A 20,495-nucleotide genomic window follows, 5' to 3' on the forward strand; every position below is an offset into this window, starting at 1 on the left:
AAATCAAGGAATAGTGGTGCTACTTATGGGAGCAACTGCAGCTTTACTATAAAGCCCAAAGCTTAAAGTTGACTATGGAAGGAACAAATTACAAATACAACACAATACAGCCACAGAAGAAAACAGAGAACAGTAGGGTTAGCAGGCTTCAGAGTGTGGTTTCAGAATTACAACTAGAGTTGATCAAATAGGTCCCAAGCATAACGCGATGCAAAAAATGTACTGACTTCTCCATACATTATTAAATATACTTTATATACACAAGGATTTCTTCCCTCTCCTGTTTAAGGACATTAGTTTGATACAGCTTTATAGCTCTTCTGCTAATTCCCTATATCAAGACATTCTCAGAAGAATTTACTTTTGATTTCTTCAGGTCTATCTTTCCATCAGGTGAGCAGCTGGGCATTTTAAAGAAAAGATTAAAGTTTGATAAGCCAGACTTGTACCTTTTCCTTAATACCATGCAATCCTCACCCTTATAAAGAGGGTTTGGCTGTAAGGGATTGTTTGGAAAGTGGAGTCTGGATAGTGGTTTCTTACCCTGCAGCTATTAAAAAATAGTATTTTTAGTTCTTCCATCAGTCAATTCCATAGAATGCATGCAGTCTCAGCCAAAGAATCACTGCATATGGAGATGGTGTTATTTGAAAAATCCAGTGACATATTCTCCAATGCCGATGAAATAGACCCCTTGGGCTATGCCAAACAGAGGAGCTATTACCAGCGCACGGCATGCTGCTCCCTTCATGAAAGCAGCTGGACCCTCATGAATCCAGACTTTCCTGCAAATGAGAAACACACAGTGAGTTCATTAAATAAACACATGCTGACTTGTTGCTGCTGTAAGTAACAAAATAATTCACAGTATAGAAAGCAGACTTTTTCTAAGGAAGAAGAGAGAACAAACTTCCTGACTCTCACTTTTTGAATTGTGTCAGAGGCTGAATAGGAGACAAGTCTAATTCATGTAGTAAGTGTATCTTCATCAAAAGCTCAAATTGTGAGAAAAGGCTTAGGGCCTTCAACCTTTCTCTAAGGAATTCTCAATTTGGCTAGTTATCACAAAAATAGGAAGGGCAATCACACCTCGGAGGAGATCTGAAATGATAGCTTTGGAAAGACACAGAACCAAATAACTCTTGGTCTATAAAAGGGCTCACTTTGATAGTTCAAGGCAAAATAATTTGCTATCAGGTAAATATCTGTCATGTTGAGGGAAAGAACAACTAGGCAGACTACAGAGGATGGCTGAGAATTTTGGAGGAGACATTTTATTTTCTTTACAGTTCTGCGTTGTGGAACAAATCCCCAATTATTGGGAGTAGTAACATACATACTCTAGAGACTATGCAAATTGCTGACAAGATCTTGGGAAGCTCAAGAAGTGAGTTTTATACATTAAACACACATTTGGTTACTTTTGTCCATTTCTGACTATCTTGGTTTCTTTAGCTGAACAGTCATTTCTTCCCTCCTAATCACATGTTCTGGAGCAACTTGCTCCATTATCAGCAATTTCCTTCTAGAAGAAAATGAAGCAATAACAGAAAAGCTTCATTTCTAACTCCTTTCAACTACTTATATATAGAAGAAATTAGACCTATAACAAAAGGATGCAGTGAACTGTGCTCCCATTCAGTTTTCTATGCACTGCATTCTTTTCTCAGACAACATTTGATGCCTATGATCTAGTTCTCACAAGGTTGCATCCCTCCATATTTTTGATACTTGGAGAAAGCTGTTTTCCTGATAATCATCTCATGCATGGATGTTGCCATTTTAGCTACAGAAAGCTACACATTTGGAGAATGATCATGATGGGGATGATCCTGTTACAGCAATAAGTTGGGTCCCACCAAGGAAAAAAATGTTACACGGAAAGACGGCTCAAAGCCAGATGATGAAATTGCTTGATCACAGTTTGACAACTATGTTCAGTTATCTTTACCTGGCACAATCGAAGATCCCATTGTATGTGTCCTCTCCCAGACTTTTTTTGAGAGTTTGAATGCGGGTTTTTAGAACTAAAATTAAAATAATTTATTATTATTATTATTATTATTATTATTATTAACCTTTATTTATAAAGCGCTGTAAATTTATTCATTAAACATTACATTACCTGGATTGCAGAATTTATTCTTAGCACCAAGATATCAAAAATTAGGCATTCCTTGGCATAAATGTACAAAATGTTTTCTAGGAGTGATCAGAATGCAATAGTCTTACCTCTCTCTGGTGCTTAACATTAATAATTATTATTATAACAAAATACAAAATCCACAAAAGAAGGATATCTTTATTGGCTAAACAAAATGCAGAAAATAAAACATGCAAACTTTCAAAGCTCTACTAGTTTGTTCATCAGGTAAAAGCTTTTTAAAAAATATACAAGAGTAGGAAAATGATGATGTTAGAGTCAAAGGCCTACATTTTGTATTTGAAGTTGTTTCTATTGTACAGTTCTGGAGGGATCTCAATGTAGACAGAGGCCACTTACTTCCCTTCTTGGCTATGTAGGGACCAGGTCCTACAAACCCCTTGCCAAGAAAACCCTGTGATAGGAGGGTCTCCATAAGTCAGAAATGGCTTGCAGACACAATAACAATGATTTTAACATCTTTTGCCTGATTAAGAAGCCAGTGGAGCTTGGAAAGCTTGCATGATCTATTTTCTTTATTTTAGCTGGCCAATAAAGTATTGACTCTTGTAGATTTTGGTTATTTGGCTGCATGGTCAACATGGCTGCCCCTGAATATATTACTATAATAGTTTGCATATCACACATACACACCCCAAATTTTAGATACACAGACCACATTTGTATGGAACAGTAAGCAGGATCTTTTCAGTCCTGGCTTATTGTGAATGAGCTGCACACCAATGCAGCCCATCCATCTGTTCCCACTTAGAGTCTGCTAACACATGGTTAAACTAACCTCAACTGAAAAGCTCACTGATGTTCAAACCCAAAATTTTGGTTTATTGTGTTGCTGCCAAACAAGTCAAGATCTGTAAGGCAACAATTAACCCTGATTTATGATCCTTGCTTGTACTTTTAAATTCGCAATCTATTATTCAACGGTTAGAATACTTTAATGCTTTAGCTACACATGTATTATATGGACATAAAAATCAAGAAAATATATTTTTGGAAATAAAGTCAGCTTGTATTATTTTATTTATTTCACTTCTGTGCCACCTGTCTCCCAAAAAGGGACCCAAGGCAGCTCACAAGATAAAGCAATAAATGTCACTTCACAGAATTTATTTTTAACTTTTGAAAATTAATATTTTAGCTGGAAAAAATTATTCTAAGCTCCCTTGAATCCCATTTTGAGAGAAAAATTCAATAAAATAAATGAATAATCAGTGCTTATGTAAATACTGTTGGTTCAATGGGTCTACTTTAACTTAGACTAGTAACTGGGTTTAGGCCTATATGACCCATAAGAGGAAATACAGTTTACAAAGCAGCCCTGCAAGAAGCTTAACGGAACCTGGCTTAGCTCTGAAAAAGCCTGAATTTAAAACAATATTGTGGCAGGACAATAAATATCAGAAACACATTTTCAAAATATCCCCTTGGATTACCTACCATCCAGTGGGGTCACTGCGACTGCAGCCACAGATCCTGCCACACAGCCAGAAATGAATGAGTGCAAGAAAGGTGCTTTTTCTTTAGGGTTCTCCTGCCCCAGCTTGTTGATGTTGGCAAAGAGTGGAAAGTAAATAACAGAAAATGGCACATCCCTGTTGGGAGTAGAAGTGGGATGATGTAGGTAAAAAAAATAAATAGTTGGCTGAATCCTTGAAGAAACCTTTGTTCGAGTCAAAATAGTTGGCTGAACAATTACTGAAGACTCTTCTGAGTTAAGTGCTATGGATTAACAACAATAATCTGCCAACCTTATCAGAATTTGCACTTACTGAAATATGGATATTTTTGCACAAATGTATTTTTACCAGAGTCACAATGCATCGTGAGTTTGTAAAACTTAAAAGACATGTATGTCTTTGACCAGCATCCCTTCCTCACAAACACAAATTCACCGTACACAGTACAACCAAATTCTCAGAGACTAGTCGTACAGCATTTTAGTGGTTAAAGCTAAATCAGTTTAGCCTTTAAGCTTTCCCAATGAGAGACCATCTAGGAACTGTACATGTCATTTTGAACTTTTGGGATGAAGAATGATTCATAATGGACAACCAATTGTGAAAAGGGGCCTGCATCTCCAGAAGAGAATTCTTCATAGACTGTGCTGGATCCAGAATCCCATTCATATATGATGTATACTGATGTTGCTACACACACCACCACCACCACCCTCAACAATATACTTAAAATAGGCATGTATGCATAGGCCTGCCCTCATTGCTTCAGGCCTTAAAGTAGAATTTAAGTACATAGGAGATTATTTTTGTGGTACCTCTACAGCAAGCCCATGGCCCAGAAGCTAAAGACACTTTTTTAGATCAGGAAGCAAATTCCTCTCCAACATGGAGAGTACAATAACATCCAAAATCCTCACTGAAATAGTGATACCCTTATGGGACCAACCAAAAATACAGGTTTCAAAGCAAAGTTTCAAAAGCTGTCAACATGAATGTTGTGAATTTTGGTTGGTCCAATAAAGATATCTTTGTTTTATGGATTTTGGATGTTATTGTCCATGGCCAAGATGGCTATTTCTGGATATTTTTAAAGAACAAAGCATTTTCACTGTCACACATCAAGGTGTAGGCCAAATCTGAAACCATTTATCATCTACATGCCAGAATGTTTCTGCTTGTTTCCAGATGTTTCTGCTAGTTCAATTGCCAAGTTAGCCCAGGAATTTCTTTAAAAACTAGTAGCAGTTAGCATCCTACAGTGTAGGGAAATAGAGGTCCCCTTTTCTTTCTCACCTGAGCAGGGTGGCCCCCAGACCTTTATACAGGCCTGCTATCCCTTGGGTATGCAGCAGACCTTTGGCAATCATAGTGGCAGAGGGACGTTGGTAGGCTGCTGCTGCTGCAGACCCTGCGCTGTAAGGCTGTCCTGGTGGATGGTGAGAGGTGGCAGCAACTACTCCATCCTGTCCCAAGGCCTTCTGCTGGTGAGCAGCTAAAATAAAACAAGAAAAATGCCTGACTTTCTTTCATCCTAAAGAGGGATCAATCTATTTCATTTTCTAAAAGTCCTGGAGGTTTATTACATTTACATTTATTACATTCTGCATCAATTTGTGCATTTATTGTTTCTTTGGTTGGATGTCCATGTAAAAAAACCAGCATACATCTTACCCTATGCATTTCTGTTAGCATATACACATTTTTGTATGCAATTTTTCCTAAACTATGCCCTTCACATGTATACACAGGAACTCATACCACTTTCTGTCCCATTCTTAATTTGTACACAAACACAGATACCCATAACAACCACAATATGTTTCATGGCTACCACTGATATTGATCAATTTCTCATTTTTAAAAATATATTTTAAGAGTGATTAATCTAATTTGCTGCAGTTAGCAGATACTTGTAAGCTTTCTGATTAAAAATCTTTTTGTGCAGTGGTAGCAAACATGTAATCCCATATGCTGGCCTGCAGGTTCCTGCAGCTTCCATCATCCTTTCCCTTTAGTTATGCTGGGTAGAGCTAATGGGAGTTGCAGTTCATCAACAACTGGAGAGTCAGATATTTGGTAAACAGGTATACACTTGTAAAATGCCAATTCCCATACCAAAGATCATTCCCTCAGCCAAAAATCCTTGATCTTTGGGAAGCCTCTGTCTGTTGCATACTGTATTAATTTATTTTGCAAGAGCCTGTCCATTTAACTGTCAAGTTAAACTTAAAATTTAACACAGATTGTTTTTCTAATATGTGCATGTGCATGTACTTGCTTTTAAGTCATCTGTCTACTTATGGCAACCCCATAAATTTCATGGAGCTTTCTTAGGCAAGGAATTACTCAGAGGAAGTTTTACCAGTACCTTTAGCCAAAAGAAGCTATTTATCAACATGTTGTTATTATTTAGTATTTGCTTCAGTATCTGCAGGATGTGAACAGCAAGTGGTGCATAGCACAACATTTTAGTGTTCATCACAGGCATTCATTTCTATACATGTACACTAGAGACATGAGTAGCCGCCTTCTCTGAAGAAATCTAGTGTCTATATTTAATTTTGTTTCACTTACAACCCACCTTTTCCCCAGGGATGGGATACAAGCCAACACGCAACACAATTAAAAAGGTTAAAATAAGAAATTATGCATATTAAAGTATAAATAAATGTTAAAATATTTAATGTCTAGAGAACTTATAGAGAGAGGGCTGAAACCCATGAAAAACGGAAAGCCTAGCAACCTGTACTAGCAATTGTTTGCTAAGGCAATTGCAAGAGAATGGAAAAAAGGAAAAAATGAAAAAACATAGGCAAGTAACCCCTCTTTTACCAAGACCAGCTAAAAAAATAGAACAGTTAGTGGTAAACAGTTGGACAGATGGATCATAAGCAGAGTATTTTGCTGTCACAGCTTTTTATTTTGACCTTCGCTGTTCCAAGAAGGGCCTCACCTAGCCGTCCAGCATCCTGTAGCTGGATTTTCAGCATCTCCATTGGGGAAGTGACCACCACTTGGCAAGTCCCAGCTCCGCAGCCAGCCAGCATCTCCCTTGCTAATGACAATTGTTTTCTGTTGAGAGTAACACAGATGCAAAAGAATGGCTCAGAAACACACTTTTAGTGGATCAAGATCAAAGTGTCAGGACTTCTTATCAGTTGGGATGATTACAGTATGTGCCACCTTCCCCAGAACTGATTGTTCCCTTTGAATTTGCACTTTTCATATTAGCTGGGTTGATTCGCCTTCCAGCAACATTATACCATTATGAATTCTCTCTGTTGTAATCATGGAGTAGCTTGGACTTGAACAGGCAGCAAAGAGCCATTGCCTTTACAAAAGACACCTTCCTGGTGTAGATGGAAAAATCACTAGAATAGGTTTATTGACAGGGATCAACATGATTTGTTTGCTTTTTAAATTTTCCCTTGTGGGTGTAGCTAAGGTAACAAGATCAGGCCCTGCATTTCAAAACGTACCACTATGCACTGCTCAGGAGGGCACCCACAAAGAGTTTTAAACTTGCCAAATGATGAGAGGTGGGAGTGGTGGAAATTACTTAGCTTTTTTCTATGGCTTGCATAGTAATCTTCCCCAAACTGGTGCCCCTTCCCCAGGTGGATGTTGATTTTACAACTGTCAGAATATCCCAACCAGCCATGGCTAAAGGGCACCACGTTGTGGAAGGCTGAGATAGAGAAAGTCCACCAGCAAACAGACAAAGGCAAATAAACACATTCAAAATTTAGAATAGTGACTGACAATACAGATATTTCCATTCTGTATCTTAGAATTTATTTGTCCATGGGGAAAACCACACACACATCCACACAGAGAGGTTTCACAGTTGATTATAAGAGAGTGCCATGTTCCTCATACCCATCCTGAGAGAGCAACTGGCGGAAGAAATCATTGGCTGCCAACTTGATTGCTTTTTCAGGTGTGACAAGAGTTAGGTTCACAGCAACCCCTATAAGGAGATGGGGGAAATATTTTGCATTTTAGCATATTAACACATTTTACTTCCAGCTACTGAATGCACAAAAGGCACTGACTGCACAAAAACACACTGCTGACTAAAAGGTTTCTTGCAAGTAATAAACAAATATAAAATGATGGAAAAATCCTTTATCACAGTCTGTATTACGTAGATTTGCGTATACTTAGCTATGTAGCAGAGATGCCAAGAAACCCTTTTAGTGAATTGCAAAGATGTGTAATAGGATATTGGTAAAAGTGTCACAATGCACATTGGGCTCTACTGATGCACTCTACTCAGCACTTCTTATCTGATGTCCCAATGCACAATGGGACCATCATGCATTGGTCCCAATGTGCATCAGTCACTATGCCAGCTCCCCTATGTGGTAACTAACAGCAGCCCCTTACTGGATGCGGACATTTCAGAACTGCTAAATTCTAAACCTCCAAAATGATTCTGACCATATTGATTAAATACATGAATAAAAGACATATTAAACCAGGAGAAATGTTAGCACCAGATACACTTCCCCAGAAATTGATACTCTGTTTTTTCAACTTCATGCATAAGGAGTGAACTCAAGAGGGAGCTCTTGATCAACTTTGGAGACTGTGATGGTACATAACAGATTACCATTTTGCTTAGGTACATTAGACTTATCTATTTATTTATTTACAATATCTGTTATCGTTGTAAAATAAGCATTACTTGCTACAAGAGACTTGGAAAAATATTTAGTCTCCTAATAAGTGAAGAAATTTTCAGACAGTAACTTCATCCAAGAACCAAATTGGCTTCATAGAATAATGAAGGATCTCAATTATTCACCATCCAACATCTCTTTGATGCTACACTGATAGTTTGGGACAGTCTAAGAAGGACTGTCCCATTTTCAGCTCTGCAGGGCTCAGAAAAGGGAGGTCAATGATTCAATAAATGAGATTAAGGGAAGTGGTGTAAATACTGCAGTACAATGATCCTGAGCGTCTGGTGCCCACAAATGAGACTATGTCAAAACTGTCAGACAGACTCTTCCAAGAGTCAAGGTGGAGCTAGAAAAGCATCCTCCTGGACTGGCACTGCTAGAGTTATTATAAGTTCTGTCCATAACTGCTACAGAAGCTGCTGTTTCTGTCTTGGTGCAAGTAATGGTCAAACAGAAAGGCTAACCAAAAATGAGCACCTTTTAAAGTCCCTAAGTCAGTGGTGGGAAATCTGTGGCCCTCTGGATGTTATTGGACTTAAACTTCCATTATCCCTAATCACAGATCAGACTGTCTGAGGCTGATGGGAACTGATGTTCAGCAACATCTGAAGATATCCGTACCCTATAGGCTCTTCCTTAAAGGGGTTAGCCATTTGACAGAAATGTAAAATCCATTCACTTGTACAGTGAGCCCTTGTTATTCCCTGGGGTTTGGTTCTAGGATCCCCCATGGATAACAAAATCTGTGGATGCTTGAGACTCATTAAATATAATGGCACAACAAAATGGTCTCCCTTATATAAAATGGAAAATCAAGGTTTGCTATTTGAAATTTATACTTTTAGGAATATTTTCAAGCTGTGGATGCTTGAATCCATAGATAAAAAATTGTGGATAAGGAGGGCAGACTGTATTATGCTTTATTATAAAAAAGATCCTATATTTTATATTAAAGAAGGTATTTGCAACACATAACACATGACCTTTCGAGGATGCTTTGATTGAGAGTTCCTGCATGGCAGGGGTTGAATTGGATGGCCCTTGTGGTCTCTTCCAACTCTATGATTCTCTGATTCTAATTTTAAAGCATCACAAATATTTTTTTCAAAACCTTCCTCTACATGGCTTGGGCCCAGGCTACCTTGAGGACCGTCTCTCCCCATACATTCCGCCCCGCACCCTCAGAACATCTGGGCAGCAACTACTGAGGGTCCCAGGGGCTAGATTAGTCTCCACAACAAGGAGATCATATTCCATCGTCGCCCCGACCCTCTGGAATACGCTGCCCATTGAGCTCCGCTCGGCCACCTCCCTGGCCCAGTTCAGGAGGGAGTTGAAAACCTTCCTGTTCCAATCAGCATTCCCCAATACAAGTTCCAGCTAGTCTCCCCCCCTCTGACAGCAAGGGTAGCTGGCTGATGGGGTTTTTAATATTGATTTTAATAGTTTATTGCATTTGTATTGTTGTCTTCTTGCTGATGTATGTATTGTATTGTTTTGATTTGTTGTTCACCGCCCTGATCGTGGGAAGGGCGGTATACAAATAAAATTATTATTATTATTATTATTATTATTATTATTATTATTATCATTTTTAGTTGACATACACTTTTATTAATTGCCCTATTCTACTACTGAAGAGGAAAGCCCTCTGTTTTTATAGTTTACCTCGATAGATGCCAAAGAGCCCCTCTGAGCGAATCGTCTTCACCAAACAGTCTCGCCTAATGTAAAGAGAGAAAAACAAAAGCGAACATTAGATGTTTCAAAGATTGTGATAGACCTTGCAGCCATCTCCCACAGAAACACTGCTCCATGTTATTCCACTCTCCAAGAGTTGAGAGGTATTTACTGGGAGCAGAGCCTCAGCCATGGCACCATGACACCAAGACTGTATAACTCTCATCCCACTGTGCTCTCTGTTCACTCTCCGATGGCTTAAAGATTATAGCAAAGATGGTATTCTCTTCTATATAATTTTATAATGGTTTTATTGGCTATGCCATGTGGATAAAAAAAAGTGACAGATTTTGTTTCTTTCTGCCCAATGAAGTGGCTTCACTCAATATATTATCTGATTAATACAAGTTAGGTAATTGAAGAATGTTACCATTAATTGAGGTAGACAGCCATTTCTCTGGTACATTCGGTCAAATGGGAAGGTTTACAGAAAAGAAAGATTCGTACTGAAGGAATTGCAATTGTTGCTGCTGCTGTATGCCTTCAAGTCATTTCCAATTTATGGCAACCCTAAGGTGAAACTATCATGGGGTTTTCTTGGCAAGATTTGTTCAGAGGAGGTTTGTCATTCCCTTCCCCTTCCCCTGAGAGCATGGGACTTTGCTATAACCCAGTGGGTTTTATGGCCAAGCTGGGAATCGAACTCTGGTCTCCAAAATCATAGTCCAGCACTCAAACCACTACATATAGCATGGTTCAATTGCCAGCTTGGCAGCACTTTATTACTGCTGTCTTGCATAGTGAGCTAGAGAAAATTTTGGAAAACAAAGAGCTGGGATTGGAAACCAATTCAAGAAGTGAAAGGAAGACATTACTTGACTGATATTTGATGTTTATTTTAATCTGTTTGTATAGTTTTGTTGAATTATATTGTGTATTAATTTTGTATTATATTCCATTTTCCAGAATATACACCACTGGCAGGTCCATTTTATTTTATTTTATTCTATTTTATGTACAGTGCTGTGTAAACCTACAGCATTTTATAAATAAAGGCGCATTACAGACCGCCATTTAGTACGCGCTCCGCACATACTAGGGTTAGGAAGGGTCTTACCTTCCTAACCGTCCCCATCCCTAGTACGCGCAGAGCGCATAGTAAATGGCAGTGCCAGTCCACATGGGCGCCACCATCTTTACGTCTCGGATACACAGCGTCTGGACGTCACACGGCAGAAGTGACACCGCGAGTGCGTGCCTCGCTGTGCCACTTCTGGGTGCCAAAAAGAAGCACCATTTTGGTGCTTCTTTTTAGCTGCGCCAGGAAGCCTTGCGGTCTGGCCGCTGGGGCTTCTCGGCGCAGCTAATGACGGTGGTGGCAGACCGCCCGCTTTTGGGCGGTCTGCAACACGCCAAAGTTCAATAATAATAATGATAATAATAGTAAGTACCAAGGAAGATTCCAGCAATTCCCAATATACCTAGAAGAGGCACCATTAGAACAAGCTCCTTTAAGGTCTATTCCCAACATCCTGGGACACCTGCATTATAATAGACCAAGTTCTCGAATACATACATTCCAGTGTAGACTGTTTGTCCTTGCTGATTCTGGAGACGAGTTTTAGCCAAATCAATAGGGAAAACACATGTCACCCCCACAAGCCCAGCTACACCTCCATCGATTAACTTTGCTGGAAGGCTGAAAAGAAAATGGAAAACTGTTTTCATGGTGTTGTTATATTGTTTAACAGAATAACTACACTTTTTATGTTCTGTATTATGAGGCTTACAGGCTAAATATAATCTGTACAGCAATACTGGCAGTTTACTACCCACACCTGTCAATATATTTTAATGGCAGAAACAAATAATTCATTGTGGCTCATATATTTAATGTTTAAAATATCAAAGATGAATGCCAGCATACAGGTCTATTCATCAGGAAATTATGACTAGTTATGCTCTCTGGCAAACCATGGTTGGTATACATTATGTACAAAGTAAATCTTTGCTACATTCTCTTTTTGCACTTTTGCACTTCAGTACAAGGTGTTGGTTATTACCTTTAAAGCCCTAAATGGCTTGGGTCCAGAGACCGCCTCTTCCCATACAATCCTCCCCGCGCTCTCCGGTCCTCTGGGAGGAACTTGTTGCAGTCTCAAAAATCGAGGCTTGTGGCGACCTCCCAGAGGGCTTTCTCTGTTGTCGCCCCCAGGCTCTGGAACGACCTGCCGGACGAGATCCGTCAATTAACATCTTTGGACAGCTTCAAAAAGGTTGTCAGGACGGATCTCTTCAGGCAGGCCTTCCCAGACTAAAATATTCCGGCCTCAGGATCTCAGGATCTCCCCCCTCCCCAGTAATGTCTCCAAAGCCTCCTTTTCTTTTCTTTAGAATTGAAGTTGCAGTGGTTTATTGGCTGGTATTATTTTGTTTAATTTATTGTTGTTCTAACTAGTTATTGTGGTTTTAAATTAGATATGCAATTTAATAACTTTTTAAGGGGGAGGGAAATATATTGGTTTTTATGCTGTATGTTATTTTAATGTTGTAAACTGCCCGGATTAGTTTGCCACAGGGCGGTATATAAATAAAAATGTATTATTATTATTATTATTATTATTATTATTATTATTACCTTTTATAGCCATACTTTGCATCTGGGCCTCCATGTGGATGGAAGACATATAACCCATCAAAGCACATGGTCAAACCAGATCTTGATAGAGTACAAAGAGTATTGTGGGATCACATGTTGTAATTTATGAATAGATTACAAAGAGAAATCCTCAGTGACAATATTGAAATCAGATAAATGTGTATGAACAGCTAACATTTCAGATCACTCTCAAAAACTCGAGTTCTTTGCATTGCATTCCAAGCTAGATCTCCATCCCTTCCTAAAAACCCTTTCATCCTTGACTCACTGTGCAGCTAGTGGTCAATGCATTTCAGAAGTTCATAAACAGGGTATAAAGTAAAAAATCAATCTGTTCAGCTTTCCAGCCCTTCCGCTCCCTCCCTTGCAACCTGTGTTCAGAAGTATACTATTTCAGAACATGGAGGTTCACTTTTGCTGTCCATGATAGATTTGCCTTCTGTAAATTCGTGTATGCAAGCTAGAAAGATACTTATACTAGTGGCTATCACCATATTTTGCAATAGCAAATTTCCTAATTGCATGTGAAGAAAATTTGCATGTCCTTACGACATGGCAACACTATTGTGGGGTTTTCTTGGCAGGATTTATTCAGAGGAGGTTTGCCATTACCTTCCTCTGAGGCTGAGAGCATGTGACTTGCCCAAGGTCACCCCGTGAAGTTTCATGCCCAAGCAGGGAATCGAACCCTGGTCTCCAGAGTCCTAACCCACCACCCAAACCACTGCATCACATTGGATCTCTGTCCTAAAGCTTATTCATTGGGTCACTCTGAATTTTATAGTTTTTATTTGAGGAATTGCGTGAGACATTGGAAGGGCCAGGCATGTATGACAGTTGATGCCCCATCCAGTAAATGTAGACGTGGCTTTGCACTGCACTACAATTTCAGCCTTTACAAACTGAAATAAAAGTCAAAAAGTTCATACACACAAGATATTAACTGTCCTATGCCAGTCCATCTGCCCATCTCCTAATAACAGCAAACTAAGCATCATTCATCCTGCTCCACAGAAGAGTGCATCCCCCCCCTTTTTAAAAAAAAAAAAAAAGGCAAGAAGCAAAAAGAACAGAACTGACCTAATCTTCTTCTTGTCCCTCATTGTTCCTTAGGGAATGTTGTTTTTTTGGTGGTGGCAGCTGCTGCTGCTGACACAGGATAATTCTTTCAAATGCAGAGACACTCTCAACTCTGCCTTTTCTTAGCTGGGAAAGAGAAGACCATTACTGCATCTTGATATATTACTTGCCAAGGGTCTATTATAGGTAACAAATGAGAGTGTCGGTTCAAAAACAGAACAGCAGTTTATCATCTAATCAACTTCCAAAGATGATATTTAAGGTATTTAGTGAAGTCAGACTGATGGCTATGGTAAATCCCTAGGTTCTCCCCTCTCCATCCTTGAATTTAGCCTAATCCAGGGATATTTCCTTTCCCCTTTCCAGTGACAGACTATACATGCCATTGTTCACCTCTGTTCATATGAACATAAACCTGATCTAAGTCCAGGTGGCAAGAAATGGGAATGCATTATCACAAAAAAGTGCAGTGTGATCATCAGCATGTTTACTCAAAAGAAAGTCCACTGATCAGCTGCTTTGCAACAAACAAGGAGGGTGTCAGCAGAAAGAAAATGAGGAGACTTGAGATTAATGATCCCTAAGCCCCAGAACAAAAGGAGAAACAAGCTTTTATCTTCAATGCAACCCACCCTGGGAATGCTTGAGCCAGCATTTTCCAAATGAGGTCTTGAGGAAACCCACGCTATCTGGGATGGAAACCAAGAAATAAAGCAAGGGATATAGCAATATGCCCCACCTAGAGAAGTAGGAAACAGTTTGTGAGCAGTGGCCATTCACAGCCACATTACCAATTAGTGAAGAAATTCTGACTGATACTCCTAAGAAGTCCCTGCAACTGTCTGTAACCCAAATCCCTTGATCATTGAAGAGGGATGTTCATTTCTGGGGAAAGGGGAGAAAAGGGAGACCATGGAGGGCCTTGGAAAGATTTCAAAGCTGTGCTTTGGGTGAGCAGTCGAGTCTAATCTAGCCAAGTTTCAGGATGCCCACTGAGTTCTTGGAGAATTACTGTGTTTCTTCAGACAGAGAGACAAATCTCAGGATTAGTGGCACTGGAGGAGGAGGAGGAGGAGGAGGAGGTTTGGCTTTTGTATGTGAGGTGGCTTTTAACTCTCCACTGGTACCAAGGTTTTGTGGTGTTTTGAGTGCAAACATCAGTGCAGCAAAAGCCAGAAGTGAGGAGAGAAGATTGTGGAGAGAGTTGGTGGGTGCCTGCGCTTGAGACCATCACATCATTGGAAGCAAGGGAGGCAATGAATCTGCTGCTTGTGATCTTTTTTATTGCACAAATGAGAGCAAGCACGGTGTAGTGGTTTGAGTGTTGGACTACAACTCTGGAGAACAGGTTTCAATTCCCCTCTCAAGTATGGGTGATCTTGGGCAAGTCACACTGTCTCAGCCTCTAAGGATGGCACTGGCAAACCCCTTTTGAAGAAACATGCCAAGAAAATCCTGCAATAGGTTCACCTTCGGGTCGCCATAAGTCAGAAGTGACTTGGAGGCCCACAACAACAACAGATACAGCAGCAAATGGCCCGAAAGAAAGGTTCAAGAGGACTGACAGTGATCCTTTCACAAACCTCAGCAGCACAGAGTGGGAAAAAGTCCCCATGTGTCATGTATGTTTTAAGATTAGATGAAAGCTGTAGCGGGAATGGGAGCAATTTACTACAGGTGTTGGGTCCATTTTGTTGCCCACTTGGCTGCCCAAACATGTCCCCCCATCCCTCACAGGCTCTGAGTTGCCATATTACCTGGTCAGCCAGATTTTGCTGCCATATCCATTTGTGCTGACCCTCAAAAATTCAAGCCCATCTCTACTCTTGCTTGACCTATTACAAGATCTTACTCACTATGATATTGTATGGCCATACACCCTTAGTCTCAGGTTTTGCTGATAACATGGCAGTGCTGACTGTGTGGTTTAGTATCTTGTCTGAGAAAAGCAATAGAGAACAACAACAAGTTGAGTAATCATGTATTTTTGGCTCATTCTGCCAGTGGCAGGACGATATCTCTGGCTTGCAGAAAAATGGAATCAACAAAGAAGAAGGATAGGCAAGACTTATTCAAAATATTGTGTGCTTTAAAGCAAGTTGTGTGTACCTCAACACTGCTTTAAACAAGGGACTGTTTGTGTGTTTAAGATCATCCTCAGCTATTATATAACATTTTTGCCCTGACATACCAAAAACAAGTCAGGCAACAAATTTGCAAGGCCAGTGAGTCATACTGCACATAAACAGTGAATCATATATTGCTTATTAGTATTATTTAGTTACTTAGTTGCTAGGAAAGCTCTTTTCTGCCTGTGTGTGTAAGACCCACTGCTTGCAGCATTCCAGTTACTCAAAATGATATGTAAGTACTGCATTTAAAGAGGTTATGTATAGTCTGTCATGTATAGTCTGTCACTGGAAAGGGGAAAGGAAATATCAAGCATATGATGTGCCTTGTTGTTGATGTGCCTTGTTCATCCTTTCTTGCTATTTCAAGGAGGCTAAATATCCAAAAACCAATGGAATGTGTAGTATAGGACAACACTACATCAAGCGCTACTCCTAATATTATGGACTCCTGGAGTGTTATTTTAGTACACATGCCCTTCTCCAATATATGGATTCTGTGTTTTTCTCTGGACTGTCACGCAATGAGAAGGCTACACAGGGCTGCCTGAAATTAATATGTAAAAATCCCTCCATCCTCTATACAAAACTGTCAACCAGAGCACTCATGACATAATCATACAGAATAAGTAGCAGGTATTCATTGCCTGTTTCCATCAAACAGTTCATCCAGTCTGCACCCAAGGGTTCATTTTACAGGCAATGATTATACATCCTATTTGCCCAAAACTGCAGAATTAACTGGAAACTTAAGCGTGCGTCTGGACAGAGGGCTTCTACCACTCCCAGCTGAAAGACATTGGCATCATTTTTTTCTTCCTTAATGGATTTTCTTTGATAAACATTAAAAAAGGGGGGGGGACAACTGGAAAATGTAGGAGATAAGCAAAATTGATAAGGATGATGGTGGGGCATCCATGAATAAGGTACTGTGATTTCACAGCAGAAGTCACTAGAAGAATCTCAGGTTGTAATGTTTCCCGTTCCTATTGACAGTCAGTTATCAAGGCAAAGGATGCCCAGGTTTTCCACAACTTCAAAGCACCAAACGTGATTGCTGTCAGAAAGGATGTGACATCTGTCATCTGATAAGTTCCACTGTGGATAGGAAATGTGTTAGAAGATTTTTTGCATTCTCTCATCCCCTCCTTAGATCAATAGATTTTCCTGCATGCAAATCCTGCTGTCTCCCCTCATTCAAGCATCCCATTTGCTCCTACCGAATCACAAGGCAATAACTTTGCAAACTGGTAAACAAATCATGTGATTCAGATCACTCTTCCTTTTGGGTAGTTCTCTCTTTTCAAAAGATTTTCTCCTGCCTTGTTGGGTCCTCCATCTTCCTCCTCCCTCAACTTTCTTTGGAAAGATGGTGAGATAAAGATTTCTTTTTTACCTGAGCTATTCATTACCTAGATTAGGATATAGCCTCTAGGTATATACATTAAAGTCATTAGTAAACTTTTGTTTGTGTTGTTTGAGTCAGTCTCAGTTTTTGGAGAAGCATAGTTAGACAAAGACACTTTTCTGCTACTCTGCTGATTTAAAGCTAAATCCTATCAGGTTTGGATTTGATACTTTTGAAATTTAAATATTCTTGTTTCCTTAACAAAAGCAGAAGCCTTAGGAGACTTGAATTGCCCAACAATATGTTCATACACTCCATTTCTTCTTTAACTACTGTATGTCTAGCTTTCCCTGATTCATGCTTCACGTTCCATATTCCATAGTATATGTTGGGCAGCTTTGAATTTCCCTTTCACCTCTGAATACACCAACAACTGAACATCCTTTTGGTTTGAATCCTTTAGTGTCATTAGCCACACTGCTATTTGTAGTTGTCCAGTGGTTTGAGTGCCATCCAACCTGGGAGTTTCATCTTCTGGCACTGTCTCTTGTTTCAGTTTGAATGGTTTCATCATAGTAAAAGGCATTCAAAAGGGCTTTTACTGTGCCTCCTTCTACGCAGTATTAACAAGCATTAACTATGGTACCACTGCTGTTGTGTCTCAGAGATTCTCTGCCAGGGTCACCCCCCATTACTTCTGCTGCCCAGTAGCGGTTTGGCACATTTAGTCTAATGCCTCAGAAAAAGCCTGTCTGATGTGAGAAACCCTACCAGCAGCACTGCTGCCATCAGCATTGCCTCGTGTTTCACAAGCGTGTGCAATCCCACCACTGCGGAAGGGCAGTGCGATTAATGCATGCATTTACTTTTGTAGTTTGTTCTTCTAGGAAGGAGGAAATCCTATTCTGCTAGTCTAGCTTTAGGATGTCACCATAACAGTATCAGAAGAGCCATGACCCATCATCATAAAGGCCTATCTAATATAGGATTCTGTTTTTACAGTAACCAGCCAGAAGCTATTTGGAAGCTCATAACTAGAACATGAATATGTTAGCACACTTCTGCTCATGTTCTACACCAACTGATGTTCAGAGGTATGCTGTCTTCGATAATAGAAATCATATATAACCGTTCATGATTCCTACTTACCATTGATAGTCGTTTCCAACCATTAAATTATAGAATCCTCTTTTAAAATCAGAAGTGGCAGTTGTCATGATCTGTTGCTTACACATTTTCAAGTTAACTTCACAGCAGTAAGAACTAGGAAATTGCATTCAAGCTGGGATTCTCCTACTTTGCATGTTATACAGTTTCACCACTTAGCTGAATGAACACAACCCTTATTGTCAGGTATGTCTGCCTGGTGACCTTAGGGCACAAAGGATTACCTGCACATGATGTGCATTGACAACATAAATGTTTCAATATTACAAGTAACTGATTTGGATAATGACAGTTCTTGTTGCAATGTTACAGAAATGGGCATAAACCAACTCTATCCCATGGAAAATTGAAATCTAATCTCTGGGGGACACTGAACTATTTTCTCCTCTTGCCATACTAACAGATCCTGAACTGTCAGGAATCTGAGCAGTTTAAGCAGTTAAGAGGTTTCTCTTTCTAAAATAGCTTGCATAAAAGCTAGCATGGATTTGAATGCTGGCTCTGAAAGAATAAATATCATAATATATTTTCATGAGTGAAACATATATGCAGAGATGAAAAGTCTTGAGAGAAAAGATGGGAAAGCTTACCTTGCTTATTTCTTTGCTTGGTTCCTCTTTTCCTCCTCAATTGCAGTTCTAAGCATATGACTGACACCTGGATTCCTCCTGTTAACAAACCCCATCCCTGCTCTTAGGGACGGTTCACAAACTCTCAATGTTTTTATTCAACACACTGTAGAGGGAAACAAAGCAAAACAAAATACCCCCTTTTTGGTTACTCATCAGGCCTCTCCCTTTCAGACCTGGCAAAGTAGGTGCCCCAAACCCCACCCCAGTGGCTAAGTCAGGACTGATGGGTGGAGAACAAGCTTGTCTTTTAAAATGAATTGTTTTGAACATTAACTTTAAACTGGTTTTTAGACAAATACTGTCTGCATTTCGGCCTGTTTAGACAAGTCCTGCTTTCCCAAGTGCCAGGATTAATCACACTGGTTGTTGAATATAGAATTGTTTTCTGTTACTATTGATGTCGCTTAAATGCTGGTTGTTTCTAAGAAGCAAAAAGAAAACCACAGTCAACCAATTTGCCTGATTTTCATCCCATGTATGGTTTCTCCTTGTTCTCTAATTGCAACAAGCCATAGTGGGGTTTAGACATAAAACAATGGCTCTTAAAATCCATAAATGCCAGCCAAAGTCAGCCACGTCCCCTAAGCAAACAGGGGAAGATTACTAGATTGTTCTAGTCCCAGATTCACCTTTCCTAGATACATTAAGGTACCTTTCAGCTCAGTTTATTACTTTGGGGAATTCTAGGCCATCAATCCTGTTCTCTCTCTCTCTGATGCGGACTCTATTTATCACTGATATATTTGCTCAGGATGATTGGTATCGAGAAACAGATGTGCATCCTCAGGAATGTTAATGGGGCTTCAATAGCTACTGGTATGTTGTCTTCTGCTTTAAATATGTCTATAAAGATGAAAAGTCAGATTTTTAAAAAGTCTTCTAATGTAGCCTGCTAGTGATCAGCCTTCCAAGAGTCCAGGCTCTTTTAAAAATCCATATATTACAGTGGTTTCCAATTTTTTAAAGACCAGAAAACTGGAGAAACCTTAAATCTGACACTGAAGTGACATATTCTGTTCTTCACTTCAATAAGTAATCCAGAGGCAAGAGACACTAGGCAGCAGTCCATGGGGCAAACTAAAACTCTTCTGCTGTCACTTTTCTCTCTATGAAGTAATGCCTTTTGTGACTCAGATACATCTGAGTTGGATTGTCCTAAAAAGAGTGTGTTATAACAATCCCAAACAAAATGAAAACAGTCCAGTTCTTCCTCATATTCTGCCATTACTGACTACACAAGTAGAATTTTCAGCTCCTGGTCCTTGGAAGGTATTTAAAGACAATGCTTGAAGAAATTTCTCTAGAGTCTGGAAATAAACAAAATGTCCCCTTACTATTCCTGTAACTTTACGTTAGGAAATGAAAAACTAAAATGAGATTATATTTGAATGAATATATGTTATGATCATTTTTTGCACAGGGCGCCAAAATGTAAAAGTGTCTAGAGCAGCAGAATTTCCAGGCTTCAACCTCCCAGATCTTCCAGAGGCC

At 39.6% G+C, this 20,495-nt stretch overlaps 1 protein-coding gene across 1 annotated transcript; it reads right to left on the reverse strand.

Annotated features, from left to right (window-relative positions):
- Positions 1–580: 580 nt before the first annotated feature.
- Positions 581–13,809, reverse strand: LOC149311712 (mitochondrial glutamate carrier 2-like). Its single transcript, XM_089527740.1, has 9 exons — positions 13,729–13,809; positions 11,566–11,688; positions 9,978–10,033; positions 7,501–7,591; positions 6,575–6,693; positions 4,915–5,113; positions 3,602–3,756; positions 1,952–2,027; positions 581–785 (listed from the first exon to the last, which is right to left on the reverse strand). Exons 1-9 carry the CDS (start codon positions 13,749–13,751, stop codon positions 644–646), a joined length of 984 nt encoding a protein of 327 aa, XP_089383866.1. The 5' UTR covers positions 13,752–13,809; the 3' UTR covers positions 581–643.
- Between the last annotated feature and the right edge of the window lie 6,686 nt (positions 13,810–20,495).

The sequence above is a fragment of the Sceloporus occidentalis genome, unplaced genomic scaffold (assembly GCF_023333645.1).
Source record: "Sceloporus occidentalis isolate IW3139 unplaced genomic scaffold, rSceOcc1.0.p SCAF_5, whole genome shotgun sequence".
Taxonomy (NCBI): Eukaryota; Metazoa; Chordata; class Lepidosauria; order Squamata; family Phrynosomatidae; genus Sceloporus; species Sceloporus occidentalis.

Bases quoted from the DNA above. Each gene is read 5' to 3' on its own strand.
- LOC149311712 (XM_089527740.1), bottom strand. From the start codon at position 13,751: ATGAGGGACAAGAAGAAGATTAG. The intron at 11,689-13,728 runs GTCAGTTCTGTT...TTTTCTTTTCAG, and splicing joins AGGGACAAGAAGAAGATTAG to CCTTCCAGCAAAGTTAATCG. The intron at 7,592-9,977 runs GTAAACTATAAA...ATCTCCTTATAG, and splicing joins GCTCTTTGGCATCTATCGAG to GGGTTGCTGTGAACCTAACT.